We start from the raw sequence: 20,445 nt of genomic DNA, 5'->3' as shown, positions 1-20,445 counted from the left end.
ATTACATTCAATTAGGACGTCTGAGTTCAGACGGTTGGAAGCAATGAGTTGTCATTTTACAATATGAATGAACTTTTCACCACATTTGTGGAAATGTGGCATTTGATTGAAAGATCAATTTCTTCCATAAAGCTACTCAATCTATTGTCGAGTAGAACGGTTCAACTCAATGCACACAGTCTCTCTACTAGTATTGCTTGTTTGTTTTTTGGCTGAGATGCATATGTGGCTGACAAAATAGCCAGATTGCCCCCGAGAGGTGATGATAGAGCTTGGCATTTCTACGCAGCGTTCAGCCCGGTCGCGTTCACACCCTGACTGTGCAACTACACAAAACATACTTGCTTCTGTTCAAGCCATTCACATTTGGATTTACTTTCTCCATCCATGTATGTCGTTATTTTGTCTTTGTTAGTCGTGCTGTGGAACATCCATGTGCTGTTTTGCAAACCTGTGAGTGAGGTCTTTCAGCATCCTCAATAAAAACAGGCTAGACAGATCTATGTTTGCAATGTTAAGACTGAATATCAATTATAGAGATTGCGGAGGGAGGATTGCACAAGTTCCCTCATGCATGAGAAAAAGTAGGGTCTTCCTCATTATAGAAAAAGGCTATTAACAATGAATAATGAACTGCAGCAGCGTATGGTGCAGGGAGTTCAGAAGGATCAAAGCTAAAAATAGAGATAGAACAGTGTAATTGTTTTTTTTCAAAGATAATTCTTGTTCAAATATATTTGTAGACGTACTTTACTCATTTGAAAGAGCTCTGATCATAAATTGAACCTTTTACTGTGACAGCTTTTTAATTTAAAGATCCGCCCGGCTTTCAAAAAACATGGTGCAAATGACTAGGCTGTTCATATTCAACCCTTTTGTTGAGCTACTCGATATGAACTATATTATATGAGCAGTATATTTTTGCATTGTCTAACAATGTCTTCCTTTTTATCATCTGTGTGCTTCTAGGATGATTGCCATGACTAACAGAGCCTTCATCGTCACCAATCTGGTCCCGGGGATGCAGTACGATCTGTGCGTATTGGCCATCTGGGATGACAGTGCCACCACCCTCACAGCCACCAACATTGTAGGTTGTGTCCAATTTATGACCACCGATGACTATCCCCAATGCCAGTCTCTTCACAGTGGTTTCTTGGGTGGCACCATGATCTTAGTCATCGGCGGTATCATAGTGGCCACGCTACTGGTGTTCATCATCATCCTCATGGTGCGCTATAAGGTAACCAGCGGTATCCAGACTATAAAGTTACCCAGCGTGAGCAATACGTACTCACAGACCAACGGGGGTATGAACAGGTTCAACGGCGCCCCGCCGCAAGTCAAATCGGCCGTGGTGGTCATGCGTGAGGAAATGGTTGAGTTTAAATGCGGATCCCTTCAGAGCAGCATCTCGCCATCCTCGTCCTCCTCCAACTCGCTGGATAGCCAAACGGGGAGAAGGCTCGGTGACTGCTACACTATGCAGGCAGCCGAGTGCAGCACCCTGCCCAGCAGCAAGTTTCGTAGGAACAGGCACAGCCACAAAGCGCAACCAAACTTGGACCACCTTTTAGGAGCCTTCACCGCAATGGAGCTGCGAGGGGCCCCGAGGGACCGTCAAAGTGTAGCTGGCCCCTCCACCGCTTCCAACAACACGGTGACAGGAGCTGCCGCGCCCCTATCCGACAAAGAACCTCTACTCGGAAGAGCCGAGTCCACCACCATGCTGGGCCGTCTTCTCGGGCTGCCCCAGGAAGGTAAACCCAAGAGGAGCCATTCCTTCGACATGGGTCACGTGGGGTCCACGCAGTGCCGTGCTAGCTATCCTCGCAGGATCAGCAACATTTGGACTAAACGGAGTTTGTCAGTTAACGGCATGCTGCTGCAGTACGATGACAATGAGGATGATAAGCCCAGTTTGGAGGGCTCGGAGTGGGTGATGGAGAGCACCGTTTGAGTACTACCGGGCCAATTGCAATGGACCAAATCCACTTGATCAAAATCATTGACTCGAGAAATGCGTGATCAAAAGGAAGGCGCGTTACACACGGGACCAGTGTTTGTGTATTATAACTTCAAACTTGTCATTTTTCAACAAAGCACTTAACGCAGACAGTCTTCGAGTGTGTGTGTACAAAATATTTCACCTTTATTGACTCATGGATTGCACAGCAATGGCCTGGAATACTTTCCCTCAACTTGGCACAAGCAAAGAGGGAAGAGAGACAAAATATTCGGAGCTCTTTATCAAATGAATTGACTGCCAAGTGGATTTGCCGCAGTTGTGGTGAATGGGATGTACTTTTGTGTGACCCCACCGCGTGAAATAAGACTGCCGCCACACTTGATCGAAGGACCGCAGGATCACAATGTGGGGGCGGCGCCGGCTGATTTCAATGTTACTTTTATCAAGGTTTTTTTTATCATCATTTCTACTATTTATTATTTTGACTGATACATCAAGTTACAGATGTACAGCTCGGTTATCCGGCAGCATCCCAATCTCACAAAAGGTAGCCATTTCATTCCATATGATGTCATTTCCAGTCACATCAAAGAGCAAGCACAATATTTATTATGCGGCCCTTCTTTCAACATCAAGTCAAAGATTGAAACAGCTCATTTTTCTTGCCTTCTACTTTGGGTAATGTAAGAAATGTAGCACAAAGCAGGTGAAATCGTTTGGATCCAATCTATGTTCACTCTCATTTGCTTTGCATTCCATTGGTCAAGCTGATGACAAAGGTCAGATGAATCTAGGGAATGTTGTGTTTTACTTTTGGCCAGGCCAAAAAATGAGGATAATGCAGTCTAGTTAGGTTAAAAATCAGCCCTAAGTAACGATAGCAAAATGAGAAAAAAAAAAAAAAAATCATATCTGTTCAACCAGATGGCATGGAAGAGAAAGGCTGCTGCAGAGTTGATTCATTCTCAGAGTTGTAAATGACTCTTACTTTTAATTAGTGGCTATTCACAATGATTGACTAACTGAGATTACGTCACTTCCCATTTTGATGCCTTTCTCAATATCCTGTGGGTTTTTGCTGCATATGATTCTGTTGGATGTTTCTATATTTTTTTAAATTGATTTGATCCCTTGGTGTAGCATTCTGTATATTGGCATATTTTGTACAAATAACTGGTTGGAATGTAAACGTGGGGAAATCATTTGGTGATGTTTTAATTTTCATTGCAAGCAAACAGTGAAGGTGCTTTACTGTGGTGTACTAACTTGGTCGTTTCTAGCTGGCTCAGTAAAATGGGATTTTCCACAACTGCAAGATTCTAAGTGGCAACCTACTTGTTTTTAAAATGTCAATTTAAAAAAAAAAAAACAATCACTCAAATCAGAAACCAAATAAATCCTTACTGACGGACATTGTCTTTTGTTTCCCCTTAGATCAAATTGGTGCCATGACTTACAGTACCTCTTGTCCCCACTACATCGGGGTAACCAAAAAAAAAAAAAGAAAAAACATTTCCCAAGAAGTGACGACTTTGTTGATAAAAGAGACATTTGTATTTTGTGAATGGACAATTTAACTTACTAGTTCTATTTGTGTCATCCCTTTTCACGCTGCTAAGAATACAATTGTGTGCGTGACTCGGCTTAGTCATGATTCTGCGACTCAAGGATTTAAAAAAAAAAGATATACGAAAAAAACATATGTGTGAAAACATTTTTGCTAAAAAGAAAAAATATATATAAAATGTTGGTAAATTCCGTTGGCTATTGTTTTTCCTCCAACATCACACAGCAGTATTGTCATGCCTCTGGCTGTCATTGTTTATTAGGGGTGGGGTGGGCTGATGCATTGCTTTCTCAGGTCCAGTTGTTGTAATCAGGCCAGTTGCTGCTGACTCACCTCAGCATTGCCGATATTACGCATCACCAGGTACACGCTGCTCCTTGCCAGGGCCCGCCCTAATTCATAATCTGCCTGGATGTCATCTAATTGTAAGTATCATCTTATATGAGCTCAATGTTGAGTAAAGCTTCTGTACCTGCTGAAGGCCTGAAAAACACTTAAAGACTTACGGTTTGCTAGCCTTTTCATTGAAGAAAGAATTCTGCCATATTCCGGTTCATTAAAACATACATTTAAAACCAAATAACAAAAAACACTTGTTTCTGAAAGGAGTTGATGTGAAATTGGAACCCGCCATATCTTGTTCCAGAATATTTCATAACCGATATCTTTCTAGCTCCCTGGAACAAGCATTTGCCTGATCTCTCCTGGGTGATTCAAAAATATATCCCCAAATGCAATTATGGTGGGGATATGATTATGTTTTCTGCTGGATGGCGAGGAAACACAATTGCATCAGTTGCGGCTAATCAATAGAGGCTTCGAGGGCACCACATTACTTTCCTTGAAGTCAAAGGGTATGCATAAAGGTAGGTGAACATCTATTTTAGATGAGCTGTTTAAATAATAGTTCATGAGGAATAAAGTTTTATAGAAAGTTCATTTCAAGTTTCAGATTTGTATGTACCACTGCAACTTTGAAGGTAAGTTTGCCTGCAGTTTATTTGTTTGTCTATCTAATTGTATCTCTTAAATGTTGTTCTCATCAGTCTTTGGAAGCTGTTGTCTGTTGACTTACATTTAGTTGTGATCTATTTTCTGCTGTCTTGCTAAAAATGATCGGAAAGGAGCCTCGGGGCTCGTGAAAGCGACCAGCTGCGCGCCATTATCGCCCACCCATCATCCTCCCTCGAGCTCCACTGAGGTAAGTTGGGATAAACTGCCTGCCAGTTGTCTAGACTTGTCTCCCATTGAAGACGTGGTGCATTTTGAAGCAGAAAATATGTCAACAGAGACCCCAGACTGTTGATGTTGTACATCAAGCAACAATTAAGAAGCTTCCACCTCCACAATGTTCTCAGGTAAGAAACACTTCTTGTTTTCAAAAAAAAAAATCATCATATGTGAGCAGCAGGACATTTAAGCCAAAGGTGGATGTTGCTCATGACCATGATAATCTGTGTGGGAGACTGTAAATACTAGATTACCTTTACAATATACAGCAGGGAGCAAATATGCCACTAAACTAAGCCAGTTGTTGCGTTAACCCTACCTCTACCCCAAATGATTGTTTTCCTGTGTGTCACCCAGCTGCTAGGGAAAATCAAACATATCATTATGCTCCGCATGTGTGTGCGTGCAAAGCTCATGCATAAAAATGGATCCCCCCCCCCCCCCTTCCTCAGTAATATGAATAAAGTATGGCAGGCTTTCAAGTCACACAAAGACCTCCAGAAATCCAAAGTGCATTATGTTTTCTCAGACATACTATCTGACAGGAGAAAAGGTTCTACAATCTCTTCGGTCATGTCCGACATACGGCAGACTACCTGTGTGACCTACAAACTAAGAGAGGATCAGAAAAGGCAGAGAAACAGGATTAACTGGGGCTAGAGAGGCTACAAGATTACATTTAACCACCTTCAGCGATTGTGCTAAGGTTGCATGTCAATGCATGTTCTTGATATTTTAAAAGCAATATCGACCTGAAGTTTCAAGTGTTGTTGTAGTGTGAGCTACCAGCCAAAACTAAAATAAGCCTAGAAAAATAAGCGCAAGCACATTTGCCCAAAGACGCCATTTAGTTCATCCAACCAGCCTTTAGCGAAAGATCAATTGCAACATTATCGCGAGCACATCAATGGCACATTAGCATGTATTTAGATTTGTTGAAGAAAACAATCGATTCTTCAATCAGCCAGTTGGAGAGTGCTCAAAAGGCAAATACATTTCTCATTAGTGCTTCTTATTTGAAAGTCAATGAGCAATCAGGCATCGTCTGTGTTTATCAAATCAAGCTCTAAATAAACAACACAGCGGGAGAAAATATTGTAGGACACAATGCTCAAGCGAAGCTAGAAAATGAATTTAACACGATTAAACCTTGCAAAAATGTAAGACAGAAGCTAGTGTAGCTTTCTCTCATCGAGTACGTGTAAGATTGCTTTTCAACAGGCACACGGTGACTACCACTAATTGATTCTATGTATTAAACGCTTGACTGAGTTTGGAATGATGAAAGTGCAAACAAGTGTCATTTGAAAATGCCTCTTGATGTGATCCGTTCATACACATTGATTCAAATGAATATACTACGATTTCCTTCCAAGTATCATTGTGCATCAGCATTCCTTCGGTGATCAAGTCCACTGTTTACTGAAGGCCAAAAGCCTGAAAACACGGCATCAAATAAAAGTGGAGTGGAAGCCCTCCCACAGGGTCCCGATTTTCTGCTCATAACCCCCACAGCGTTGAATCCCCAATCAAGCAAAATGTGATCCCCCCCCCCCCATTCTCCGAGGGCTACTCTTTCCCCCACCCTCGCCTTCTTTCAACCCCCCCTCCCGCCGCCACTGCTCTTCATGAAATAAGAATAAATTGAACTGCAGGCTAAACCCTTTCTCATCCAAGCCTAAATATGGCTAGTGCAGGGAAACAAATATTGCATCTTCCACATTGGAACTCCCAAGGGTATTACTTAACTTCTTATAGAAAGGTCAACTCTCAAATGAGTGGAAAAAAGACAGCAGAGAAAAATGATTCCGTGGATGACAAATAACAAGCTTTTCTCCCACAGATGAAAAAATGATTCTATGGTGAATGATGGATAGAGAAGATTAGACACTAGAACATTAGAAATCAAGATTTGTTTCCTGGTTTTATTCTTCAATACGTGAAACTTGACTTTTTTTTTTTTTGCTTTTAACATCTGTTTGAAATGGTTATCAACACTAACAGACTGAACTGAACAACAAAATAAGTGTATATAATTTAGTAGGAAAGTAGCTCCCTCTGATGTGAAAATTAAAACGTGCAATACACTCGGGCAAGAGATATTCTATTCTAGTTATAAAATTTCTTGCGGGCCAATTAAAAATGGACGATGTGCCGCAAATGGCCCACGGGCCATACATTGGTTACCACATTCTTTAGAATCTAAAGAATTTGAACAGTTGTGTGACCTTGATTTAGCTAATAATGTAACCGTTGTTTCATCAACACTTCTAATGGAAGAATTCCAGACTGTAGATCTTTGTCACAAAAATGGAAGTTGAAGACCAAAGTGTGCAAATGCCCCAGCCGACCTCCCAGTAATGATAACGCTTTGGTGACTATTGAGGACTAATCAGTCACAGTGATTCCCAAAAGGACATCGTGGCCTAGTTATAAAAGATAAGCTCATAGTGTATTCCAGAGTGCTGAAGGAAGCATACGTACAGTATATCCCATTTTATACTCGACAGGATAAAGCAATGGGGAGTGTGGAAGGCAGGTGAAAAAGAGAGGGTGGATGGAGCAGGGGGAGAAAAGCATCAGAGTAGAACTGTGTCAGACAAGCAAGAACTCAGTAAAAGGAACATTTTCAAGGGCAGGAATGAGAGCAGACATATTGTGTATTTCGGGGAAAGCAGAATGACCAGGAGACGAGGTGGGAGTTGCAGGGCCCTCGGCTTCAGCCGTTTTGGGCGCCCTCATTTCACAATGCTGCAACTAGAAAAAAAAACAAATCTGAAAAGACAGTGCTTCTCCCAAAAATCCACTCAGGGTGGAAAAAAGAGAACTATTTAGTTCTTTATGAAGAAAAAAAAGCTTGAATATGGAGCCATCAACCTTCAAAGTATCAATCCATACTCAAGAGGACAGCATCAGTTAAGAAATAGTGCATTTGTGACTGGTTCTAATACATTCCTATTTCAATCAATTAAAAAAAAACATAGATAAAACAAAGAATATGTTTGGCCAATTTGCAGCATTTCTGACTTGCAATCTTATGTGATTGTGAATTTTATTCTTTGCATTCAGGTATTTATCTTTTTTTTTTGTTTGCAGCATACCTGTCTTTGCAGCGTTCGTCTATTTCGATCGCAAGTGCCCTTGTCGGCCACATATAGTCGTTGAAAACTGGGTTCTTACCATTCCTGAGAGCAGTCAAAGAAAGTCAAGATGAACAAAATACATGACTATAAGAACTTTGACTGGCAGATAAAGATGAAAAAGATCTGCAGGCTTGGCCGTCTACTGCGGATGACATAATGAAAGAATTTATATAACACTCAGTTGAGGAGAAGAAAAAAAAAAAACAGCAAGTATATCATGACATAAAAATCAAGCATACACAGATGTCTGAAGCTTGCCAAAATACTGCAGCATTATTTTTAGACTGCAGCTCTGACTGTGTCTCTTTTCTGCCTATTTGATAACTCCAAAGAGTTTTCTCCTAAAGCGCTCACATCTCTGTTTGTGAGCTTGCAAATGAAGGAACTTTCCTGTTTCCCTTTCTTTAATCGTGATCATGCCTCACTTGAGCTCTTTTGGTCTTCACTGCATCACCCCCTTTCCTCATAGTAACAGACAGTGGATCAATATCCATGTCTTAGTGCGCCAATTTCTATTGACTTTGTTTTCCTTAAGACTCCATAAAGAGCCAATGGGGAGTATGTGTCACCACTGTCAGTACCGTCTTCTGGCGTTCTCCTCCACACTGTTGTTGCCCAATAAATAGTATCAAGTAGCTGAACTGAAGGACACTGTAGCATTAATTCTCTTTCCTTTTGCATTTTTTGGGGATTTCTTTTTTGTCGATGCATCCTAAGATCCCTGTCATCAGACATTCCAAATGGAAACATTGAATTGGCTGAACTGCCCGCCAGCCTGGAGTGAAGTTGACCTCTGAACTGTGAGGCAGATGTGCTGACCAATGTACATGTAGAAATGTGATCTTACAATGATGCGGGAACAGAGTAAACAGAGCAAGATGATTCCCACCAGCCTACACATCCCCTAGAGTGAACAAATGTCGGGAAATCCTATTAGAGAAAGATGCGATGGGGAATGGACCTGGCGACAGTGCTTTGAGGATAAAAGAGGATCATGCTAATTTGTTTTAGCACATGATGCTGTGGCTATATAGAAATCTTTGAAGGATTCCTTTACGTACCAGTGCATGAGTCATGGGTAGGAAGTGTAGGTGTGTGCTGTATGGAGCGTTGCGCACTATTGGCTGTGTTTGAATGTCTTTATCTTGGAGTAATGAAGGCGCATGCTGTCCGCCAAGCAGCTGGTGTAGCTCTTCATGCTGATGTGCACCTCAGGATATCGCTTTTGACGACATACATTCATCATCCATCAACCCTTGTTTCGCTGCACCGCCATCTCATAATTTCATCCTAAGGACTCATCCTCAGTGGCTATAAGAACCTCTCGAATGAAAAAAATATGCAATACTATGCTACTACACCAAATCAAAATCTTACTGAATAAATCAATAGATTTTGCATTGGTTTTACTTTAAATGGTCTTTGACTGACAGGTCAAATGATGACATGCGCAAAGATTCAATGAAAATACAAATTATTTTTGACATTAAAATATTAACTATAGAATAAATACAGTAGGGCTGCAACAACCGATAAAAATCAATTATTAACAAGCGTTGGCTTGGATTCATTGTGCAACTACCTACAGGAAATGCTGACATACAAAAAAACAGTCATGGAAATCAGCATTGGCGCTTTAGTAATTATAAACCTTCAAATAAGACACACACAGAGCAGCCCCAAGTGTTGTAGAGCTACTTATCTTCTTGTATGATGACTATTAATGAGGACGTGGTAAACAACTGCACATCTGCATTAAAAGTATTGCCCTTCACAATGCATTGGAGGGAAGGAGAGAGAGCGGGCCACATTCAGGGACAAACAAGTCTTACACAACAGCGTGTCTTGTCTCTCGTAACAAATAGGATTTCAAATATTTGAATTAAGAACAAAGAAATGTATTGTCATGGCTATAGTACATAGAAGAATATAACGGTATGAAAAGAAATGATCTCAAAACAGCCACTCTGTCATAGTGAAGTGGAGTTGACAGATTCTTCATCCTCTGGGTTTCCAATTTTTCATGACAAATCAATCCATTTGTCATTGTTCAGCACTGCAGCTCAAGTAAATGATTGACACTTGCCAGCAACCTGGAGAAGCCATGTGGTGACGATGCTATGAGCTCGTGACAGACAGGAGAACATTAGTCCATTTCTGAAGGGGCACAAAGTGATTTTTTTTTTTCCCACTGAACCCCAAATCCCTTGCAGCAATCCTGCCTCCAATGGCAACAATACCCAGCATGAGGTTAGAAATATCGATTGACTGAATAATTCAACATATAACATTACAAATAAAAATCCCAAAAAAGAAAGAAAACAATCATCGGTAGACATCATGTGATGTTTATGTGAGTTAAGCAAGTTCTTGCTTTACCTAAAGTCTGGTACCGTGGTCATTTAACATTTTTGGGGAAATTGTCCATTTTCCAAAATGAAAAGCACACACCATCTTTAATGGCAGGTGGTATTCCTTGTGAAGTTATCAACAACACCTTCCCATTCAAATGAAGAGACAAGTTCACTTTTTTTTAATGACATATCTTCAATGTACTTGATTTTATTTTTTACGAACCGAATTTCAAAAACACCATTATTTTGACCCATAAACGATGTAATAAAACAAACATCACTATCTCGTCCTAGCGGTCCCCTTCAACACTTCCTCGGGCACTATTATTGTCCCCCTCTGATTAAAAAGAATCAAGAAGCTCCTGGAGAGCAAACAGATGGCCCGAGCTTTCCAAAACCCAAGGTCCCTTTGCCCACAAAGCACTTTTCTTTTGTAATTGTGCCTTAAGGGGGGAACGAGCGCATGTGGTTTTACAAACTGGGCGATACAAGAAGGTGGTGGTATTGTGGCACAGATCTTGTGGTCAGTAGGCCAAAGTCATCTTTAGAAAAAAACAATAACAACACACTAACTGCGCATTTGAGCATCCCCGCATACGATTGCATGACCTACATTTATCTTTTCTTCTGCTGCCTATCCGAACAATGATTTTTAAAAAACACCACAATAACTCTTGGCAGATGTTTTGATCTTAGGAATGAACGGTAAAGACGTGCGTATGAAAATATTTAGCCAATAGTTTAAATGTTCAAAGTCAAGTAGTCTGTAATAGTGGTAGTCGACCGATTAGGTAAAACAGATGAGTATGAGAGTGTGTCATTTTCTTCTGTGAACTGTGTGTGGGTGCTTGAAATTAAAGCAGCAGCAGCCGTAGAGTCTGCATGTGCACCCACACAGATAAAATAAAGGATGAATTTTTTGAAAAGGAATTAAAGAAATGACTTGGTAACGACTGGCTTGAAAAAGGGGCGTTTTTTTCTCTATGATTAATTTGGGAAAGCGTATTCCGTGACATACTACGTCAAGGAATTTTGCAGGAATAAGTAAAAACTGTCAAAAATTATCTGGTGTCCATACAGTGGTTATGTCACAGGAGCAAATAATTGAGAGGCTCTGCTAAAGACAGTGGCAATAACAGATCTGGAGTCGCTTATTTTCCATATCTCTGTCAGGTATATAACCTTCATGGAATGTGTTTTGCAGTTCTAAAGTGCTTGTCAATCTTCGTCTTTTGTTTATTCCTTGATGTCGGCTCTCTTCTCAACACGCTTTTTACTGCCGTATCGAGCATAGCATTTCAACTTTCAGACCATTTTTTTTTTTAATCCCCCGCTGTTTGACTCGCTCGGTTACTTTAAACGTATTCTGGGATGAGTTGTTGATGGCTCTTGCTCTTGCTTAGTGGAGCAATCTTTTCACCAAACGCTTCAGGTGGGTTTGTCAAATCAACATTCTGTAGGAAATTTTACCTTGATAAATGATCCTCTACTTAAGATACAGCCAGCGTCACACAAATATCAATGAGCCGTGCCGATCAATACTACATGAAGGGTGAATCATGACGACCACTGAAAGGAAAAGGAAGAAATGCAATTCCTTAGAGACCAAAATCGATAAAGTTATCAGCAAAGTGGAGCCGAGGAAGGCCACGCTCTTCCGTGGTCTTGGCACAACCACAATGGACAAAAAGAAAATGCACAAGAACTGCATCAATCAATCAAAATCTACAATCAATCAATCAAAAGACTTTATTTATTTGAAAAAAAAGGGTAACTTGAAAAGACAAAGATCAGGAACCACAAACAAAGAATGGATGAAAAAAAAGTGCACACAGTGTAAAATCTATATATGATAATATTTCTGTTTGCTATTTTGACAACAGAGACAACGAGGGAATAGAAATCATATTTGGGGACTGAAGCATTATAATTGCACAAACTATTTTAGATTCCTTCAACAAGCGTCAAGTAATTAAAAATGAAATTCAAATTTCCTACAGTCTGTCCATCTTTTCACCAGATCTTCACCCAAATTTGGCTGCACACGTAAGCAGAGTTTATAAACTGCCCGGGAAATAATGGAGTAAACCGAGTTAATTGCTATCTCAACAATCATCCTCAAAGAGAGTCGCTGTGTGTCAGCCGTCGGCATCAATCGATCCACTTGCAATGGAGTGACTGAGAAAGTGAAAGTGAGTGAAACTCATTGCTCAATGTGTTTGTGCATGTCCAGACTTGACTTGCATGTATTCACAGATTAGCATTTTTAGTCTTCACACAGCAACGATAAATCTGCATACAATTAGTTTGAGCTTCACGTATGTCCTGGTCCACCAAGAAAACATTCTTATCCTTTTATATCATTTGTCTGGCCCATAAATGGTCATCGGTAATGTTTTCAAGCGTATCCAAAACCTTCTTAAATGTCAAATTGAATGAAATGACAGGTAACAATAACTCATCGCCCTGCAATCTTTTGCTTGGAATTAATCTTGCCATTTCACCAAAGGCCGCCCTAGCCAAGAACATTGATGAACCTATCAATCTCGCCCATAATAGACTATATGATTATAAATCACTTAACTGAATAGTTCAGCCATTAATTGAAATGTTCAGTCTTGATATCACAATCACTCGCTGTCCTTTCCTGGAACACGAGTACGAACAGGGATATGAAGTGCGGGTTTGATCTTAAACCTATTTTAAGTACGGTGTATGGATGGGTTTCAAAAGTGCTGGAGCATTCTTTTCTGTGCATCCATATATAACAATAATATTTCTGTGTATATAAATAAAGAAAACACTGTTGCTCCGTGACAAACAAAAAATAATTGCCACCAGACAAACAAACCGCTTGAATGCAGTATTGAAGAGGCGAGGCTGTCACGAGAGCATAGATTAACATGACAGACAAGAAGTCCAAGGCAGACTAAAGTAGAGCTTGCGCTATTTCATTACCTCCATTTGAAGCATACGCGTTCCATATTTCTTCGAATAAAAGTTAAGCATCATCAATCATTTTAACACGATTGGCCTTATTCATTATTCTGTATTATTCTTTCATCTTGTTATCTCAATTGTTTTGATTGCGTCAGAAGAATCTGCTGATGAAATCACAGAAAAGCCTGATTCACTACCAAAATATAATGTTTATTGATTTTTTTTAAACGCCATTTTAATTCAGTTTAAGAAAAACAGGCTGTTGTGTTTTGTAGCTGCTGCTATTATCACCTTTGCGTCCAGGACAAAATAACCTCTACTTTGTTGTTATTGTTTTCGATCAACTACAGTATCCGAACAATATTACATATTCTTACATACCTACAGAGCCAACATAATGATAGGTTTGCCAACATACCTTTATTGTGCTGGCTGTGAGTAATTGCAGACTGAAATGAAATGCACAGGTGAAGGCAGCAGATAAAGACATATTGAAGTGTAGGAAATGCTTCAAAGCATTGAAATATGTCTTTTCAGGGCAGCTTCAGAAAGCCAATCAATTGCTGACAAATCAAAAGTGTGTCCTTTCAGTGGCAAACAGCCATGCCTATGAGTAACAAAGCCGTTCACCGCTGTTGTTTGTTAGCGCCTTCCTCTGACTCATGCCTTCCATGCGATTTGATTATTACACTTTTCAATTTGGATGGGCAAAATCGACTGCTCCCACATGAGACAAGTAGAACTGAGCCGAGTGGGATCTGTAGACCTGTGAAGTGGCAAATGATTTCTAAACAAGAGGACTCCTTTCAACACCGGGTCCTTATTTTCCTTCCAAAACTCTCGATGTCATTTTTTTTTAGATCAGGAAAATGATGTTGGCTTACATTTCCAATTCTATCTATTTGTTTTGGATAACTACTCTCAAAATGCAGCAGTGGACACAGTAGAATATAAATATTGTGCCCACGGTATATTATATATTATTTTCTGAGAAACCGTATCTCAAAGCACATCAAATGACAACAGAACTTTCCTGTCATTGAGATTGACCTCAATTTTGCTGGATAAATGCTGCACATTGTGTTCACGCGGCACTATAGACCCACATGAAAATGTATTTTATGCTTGGTCCAGCCCTCCCATAGATTCAGCCTACTGTTTTTGCCAACATAATACAAAAGACGTTTGGGATGAATGGATGGATGGAGTTTAAAGGCATGTAGCGTTTTTATAATAACAAAGAGGCAGCTTCAACGCATTCAAATTTATTTTGCTGCCAGTCTGCCCTTGTCACAAGAGAGCATATGTTATTAAACCGAATAGCAATATTGTTAGTACATAATTCAATAGGCTCGGTTTCATTTTGAATGCCCATCAATACACAATGTAATATTTTAGACCAAAATATTAAATAAGTGTCTATCTACTGAGCTAATATTTTTTTTGCTTCTGACAAGTTTTTAAGTTTGCAGTGCTGAACCTGAGAGGCAAATGGTGAAGTTAAAATAAATCAAAGTGCTGTGTCCAAAGCTTTTGAACAATATGACGGCTTTGAATAACATGCAGACGCAAGCACGCTGTCATCCAAATGATGGACTGACAAGCTTTGCTACCGGGCCTGAAGACACAGCACATTTCCACCAATCTTCAGAATTAACGTCAGCAAGCCACTTTCAAACACCTCTGTTGCATCAGCCGGGGCCGCGGCCCACGCCACAGCACCATATTTACTCTTCTAAAATGATTCCCTTGGATACTTTGAGCAAGCCTCTTGAGAAAGCGGGGTCGAACATTCCTGCAACATTTGTTTAGCGATGATCTCCGAAATGGATAGTGACTTTGGGAATTGAATGTTTCCTCAGCTGCATGCTTGGATGGATCTTCTCAACCACTCAGTTAGGCCATCGACAACAAGCGCGGTGTGCTTTTGTCGCGAGTGTGGTCGTGTCTTAATCGATTTACATTTTGATTTGGTTTTCTTTCATCGGATGCCGTGTTTTCTTGTGCCTCTTTTGTTTCCATCTGTGCTCGTGTATTCCAATGAGCTCCCTCAGCCACTCATTGTCTTGACACTTATTTAGTTATCTGCTTTCTTCGTATTTTTTTTTTCCATTGTTTGGGTTTGCTGCATGTTTCTGAGTCCCATCTGCCCGAGCACCTGGCCCTTTTCTCCTTGATTCCCCAACTGCCCTTTTCTCAGTCGTGTGTGCGTATAAATAAATGATCATAAATGAAATCAATGAAAAAAGAAAACCCAAATCAGAGGAGTCAAATATGTACGCACACAATATGTGTTGATCACATCCTTAAAAGCACATCCTTTATGTCTGAGCGCATCTCTGACCTAATTTCTTGACTTTTCTGTGCTTAATCACTTCAACAGAATGGACTTGTGCAATTTTAAGTACAGACATGGGCAGCTTAGTTGTGGATTCCTGCAATTTCATGCACTACTGGATTTGCCCTTGGCCTGCCGAGTTGCAGCTTTTCTGAACGCTCCACTATTTGAGCCATGTTTTGCTCGGATGGCATCATGGTGAGCAACATAACAGCTGGGCCAGTTGGGTTCACTTTTGCTTTTTGAAACACTGAATTGTGCTAAGAACATGATCACCTTCATGTTGTTAACATCAGAAATGACTAGAAAGGTCAAACAAACGGGCAATACACAAAAAAATGATTTGTTTACAAGTTCTAATCGTTTAGGTCAATGAAAGGCACCTCAAAACGGATCACAGTTGCTAAAAGAACTTGATAGAATTCTTCCAAAAGAAATACTGAATGGACTGTGAACATGGTGCTGCTTGGTAAGTCCCAAGTGATCTCTTAGGTGCTTTTCAAATGAAAGTGTTTGGTGGCTAGAATGTCATGGCTGACCTTCTGTCCTGTATTTTATTCATACGCTCACCGGAGGTGGTCATTTTTTTTCTTCCTCACCTTCATTGACCTTTTGCTAGTTTTGTTTTTATTCTAAACAATAAGAGCTGCATGTACAATATCACAGCATTCGTCAGTGCAACAAATTGAGATGCAGAGGTCTCAGGTGCACAGTATCTTTCATCTGTGGCAAAATAGAAAACAGCACAGTATGTATGTGGATGGGAAGGTTAAGTTAAATTTCCCTGCAGAATTCTGCACATCCAGAATGAATACTTCAGTATGGCTGCCTGTGTTTTATATGAGAGGACTCCACAATCTTTGAAGTCACTTTCAGTGGTCATCATGATTGTCAGAGAAACAAAAGCACGGCACTTTATTTTACCAGCTTGTAATACACTGTATAGTCTGCAGAAGAGAAAACAAGATGACACTCATAAACACTCTCATTCTTGTTTGGAAAATTGCTACGACTAACTTTGGAGTTGTTTCTCAAAAATGGTTTGTCGGAAGAGAAATCGTAGCTGTCTTAACACCTTTTGCTAGTCGTTTTTCTCAGACATAACTTTATTCGTGGTGGTGTGTGCTTGATGTAAGACGGAACTGGGATAAGATCAGAGTTTGGGATTCAATAATAAAATTCATCGGGGGAAACATTTTTTTTTTAACTTTGAGCACAACTGTAGGTGGTCTTGCAAACAAACTCTAGTTCAGTGCAACAGACTCATTCATACCTTTTAGATACTCTTTGAATCCTGATTGGGGCTTTTTTTAACTTGATGCAACTTTTACTCCCTTTTTGAAACTTTTTTATTGAACCAACACCAAATGAACCCGCAATGTAATACATCCAGACTACAGAAGCAAATGATATGCCCGTACACACAACGTGTATTTGCTGATAAACCAAGATACACACAAAGTTCTCTTCCGTCTTTGTTGTAAATCTCATGTCTGCTGTCTTGCCTAGGCCGACCTGAGCCCGAGTCTTGACAGATATTTTGAGTTTCCAGTAAGAAATCACTCTGGGTTTTCGTCTCACCGGTGGTGGTTATTTGACAAGCGGCGTCACCGTGGAGCTTTCTGTTGGCGCTGGCAATAGGTTAGAGGAAAGTGTGTTGTGTGCGCGGGTGCTTTCATGCTGACAAAGGGAGGGCTGAGGAAAAGGAGCATCTCCCCATCCTTTTTCGTCCCATGCTAATTCGTTCCATCACCACGGTAATGGGATTTGGAGGGCTATTGGAGCTGGCCAACGTGATATCCCTGTTCTCAATGATTCCCTCTGACTTGCATGTTAGTTTCCTGATTCATTCATCGCTTGCACAGGCCTCCATTAAAGACCAGGGGGGGAGTCATTTGGATCAGGATTGTTATAGTCCTCTGCTATATGGACTGCTGAATTTTATTCTTAGTAGAGCGAGTGCACAACAAAAGCGATCTGAGCTACAGGGGACTTTATTGCCATAATAGCGGCACAGCTGTGGCCCCCACTGGAGCTTCTTTATTCAGACAGAGTTTATGTTTATGGCCATTCATGAGGGCACTTTTGCAAGTCATAATTTCAAGCAGTCTTTTGGGTTATGTGCTCATATCTACTTGAATTATGGAGTGGAAACACCAAGGTCACAATTGCAGCCAATTCCTCAGAGAAATGAGGGGGCAACACTTTGCTGCACAATCAATTGTAAACTCCTCATTTTTGGAACTTGGTTCAGAATAGTTAAGTCAGATTTATGAACTCAACGACTTCATTTTAAAGTTTGCTAAATTGAACTTTGAGCTACTTTGTGTGGATGAACTTTCGAGGCTGACATACGCACGGTGGGTTTCATTAGGGTTAAGAATGCATAAGCAAGACCCCCCCCCCCCCCCCCCCTTGTGGAAAAAATATAATTTTGTAATTTACTCATGGCAACACTTGGTAGAGGGAAGGGAAATTGTGTGTATTTGAGAGCAAGCTCATGGTTCCCCTCTGGTGGTTTCCCTAAGTGACAAGCCCACAGGATTAAAGAAGTGTTAGTTAATCCTAAAGTGCATTGGGGAATCCAGCACGGTGGTCCAAGACTAGCTTTGCATAGCGGTCTGCTGTGGGACCATTCAGTTAGCTATTTCCGTTAAATGTAAAGACGGTTATCCTTGACACTAAAAATGGATTCATTTATCAGAATACTGTGCACAGTTTCACTTTGAAGGTAATTCAAGGGTTGATAGCATCCAACCTTTAACATCATCACTCTGTCCCTTTTATTCAGCAGGTTGAGAAAAGACCAACGCTTCTGAGGCAAAGGGTTAAACACTTTCTCGCCCCCTCACACATCATTTCACGCTACCCACACGGCCCCAGCTCAACTCCGTGATCTATCCGTGTGCTAACAGTTTGAAGACGACATCGTGCATCACTAGTTGGCTGTCTCATGACTCAAGAGTCCCTATGAGCTCTAGTCGACCCCATTCTGAGCATTGATATCGTTCAGCGGTTTAGCTGCAAGCATTGCTTTAATTTGTCATCCTATACTCTATACTGTGTATCTTTGCGTCTGTCTGTGTGTTGCAGATTTTTTTTTTTTCCCACCTCATACCGGTGGGTGGGTGTGGAACGAATCCCTCACGATGAATGCGAGTTCTCTGTAATGAAACGCACAAGAGCGAGGGAGCTGATTGGTGGAGACGCAATGAAAATGGCAAATGCAGGAGGACCATAACAATGAATAACTAAATAAGCAGCATGGACCCTGGAGGGCGTGGACACATAAAGCTGAGTATATACTGTGCCAATTAAGCCTCTTTCAAGCCCCATTACGAGTGTAACTCATTTTTTAATCTGAGCCAACAGCAAATTTGGTTGGCTATGGGAGTGTGCAGGGAAATACAAGATATAACTGGCAGGTCAAGTCGGATGAATTTATGGTATGTCGGAAATGCGGTCAGTCCCGCGCGCGGTGATCTGGTGCTTGGGATAGAGGGATGTCTTAAGAATCAAATCCTGCCCAAGAAAATGTTGGACAGCAGTTTTATAAAAGTCTAAGACAGGCGTAATCTCTTCAAAACATGCCTTCACACAACACAGTCGGCCTTCAGTCAAACAAATGAAAGGACTTATGTAGTCTTACCCGGATGGGCCTAATGCTTTTTCCATTGTGTCTCTAAAATGCATTTGCAAGTAGCTTCAAATATCATCTTGCACATAACCTTTCTTTCAAAGCAACAGTGGCCAGTTAAGATAAATGTTTTTTTGCTCAAGTACATCTAAAGGACATTCATCTCCGCTTCGGACCCATTCGCATTCCTTTCAATGTGCCTTACTGAGACCACAGCTCAACCTTTTGACAGCTACCATCAACTCCTCCTTGAAGCCAAGGACAAAACATCTATCCCTCCTCAAATCGGACATAAGAAATCTATTTTCAACCAACACTCGGTTCTCCTCATTTGAGCTTATTGCTGTGGCAGTTTATCTCACCTACTCTGGCGCTTTCTTCTGAAAAAAAAACTTCTGGCAATGTCACAGCATCCTCCAAAAAAAAAAAAAAAAAAAAAAAGAAGCTCTGGCTTCAAGTTGCTCAACTGTGGCCCTCTTTAAGTCACAGTTGTCGGCCACTGTTATCGTCCTCTTCCTTCATCGTGACGCTTGGTTCCTCGGAATCGTCCAGAAAAATATAAACGACTAAGACTATTTCTGACAATTGTTTTCTGCTCTGATTAACAATCTTGTAAATAACAATATATGTTGTTTGCGTTTCTTTTGCATAGAGCGCTAATGAGACGATTTAACGATATTTTAATGATATTCCTGGAGGGCTCAGTTACTGAAGTGAACTAGAGGACTGGAACCTCATTAAAGTTTTAAAAAAAAATAGTAATCAGATGTGAATTTGTTGTCCAGCAATTACCTTACATGATTGGAGCTGATTAAAAGCATGATTGAGTGGCAACCAACTATGCGCTCCATATACTGCTGGATTATTTTAGACTGTGCTGGCAGGTGCTGGATTGCGATTCCATAAATGGCCGTCAGCAATACAGCGGTTATGATGAACAAAAATAAACATATGCTATAATATCTACAGTTTAACTTCAAATGAGTACTGTCGAGCGATTACATTTCTTCAGTAATTAATCGCAATAAATCACAATCTTCTATGTGTACTATTTTAAGCTCAGGAAATAAATGAAGGTAAAAACAAAAAACACACTATATCATTTAAATATATTATTCTTTTAGCCTTATATTGTAAATTAAGTTGTTTTCCTTGTGCTAGTGTAAATCCTAACCAGTTTTTGTTGGAAGTGAATTAATGACATTGTTTGGACAATTTTAATGAACAATTTGTTGATGATTTAAATCCAGTTAATTCTCTAGTGTTT

The 20,445-nt window shown here is 40.4% G+C and overlaps 2 protein-coding genes across 16 annotated transcripts in view; both read left to right on the top strand.

The window, feature by feature from the left end:
- LOC148384838 (leucine-rich repeat and fibronectin type-III domain-containing protein 2) overlaps window positions 1–3,341 on the top strand; it is a 94,204-nt gene extending 90,863 nt beyond the window's left edge. For all 5 annotated transcript variants that reach the window (XM_088400685.1, XM_088400683.1, XM_088400687.1 and 2 more), the window contains one exon: window positions 970–3,341. In XM_088400685.1, coding sequence (XP_088256811.1) covers window positions 970–1,960 — 991 coding nt within the window. In that variant the 3' untranslated portion in view covers window positions 1,961–3,341. The remainder of the gene's footprint in view (window positions 1–969) is intronic.
- Window positions 3,342–3,826: 485 nt separating this feature from the next.
- The window catches only part of spdya (speedy/RINGO cell cycle regulator family member A), a 28,557-nt gene continuing 11,938 nt past the window's right edge, over window positions 3,827–20,445 (top strand). For 4 of the 11 annotated variants that reach the window (XM_088400710.1, XM_088400707.1, XM_088400701.1 and 1 more), the window contains exons 1-5: window positions 3,827–3,961; window positions 4,210–4,402; window positions 4,483–4,516; window positions 4,661–4,737; window positions 4,826–4,894. In XM_088400710.1, coding sequence (XP_088256836.1) covers window positions 4,842–4,894 — 53 coding nt within the window. In that variant the 5' untranslated portion in view covers window positions 3,827–3,961; window positions 4,210–4,402; window positions 4,483–4,516; window positions 4,661–4,737; window positions 4,826–4,841. Of the gene's footprint in view, window positions 3,962–4,209; window positions 4,403–4,482; window positions 4,517–4,660; window positions 4,738–4,807; window positions 4,895–20,445 lie in introns of those variants that run through there. The other 7 variants (XM_088400714.1, XM_088400712.1, XM_088400702.1 and 4 more) reach the window with 6 other exon arrangements.

The sequence above is a fragment of the Syngnathus floridae genome, chromosome 16, assembly GCF_059516105.1.
Source record: "Syngnathus floridae isolate MCC-2025c chromosome 16, RoL_Sflo_1.0, whole genome shotgun sequence".
In the NCBI taxonomy this organism is placed as follows: domain Eukaryota; kingdom Metazoa; phylum Chordata; class Actinopteri; order Syngnathiformes; family Syngnathidae; genus Syngnathus; species Syngnathus floridae.
Note: the sequence above shows the minus strand (reverse complement) of the source record. Positions and strands in the feature narration are given on the sequence as shown.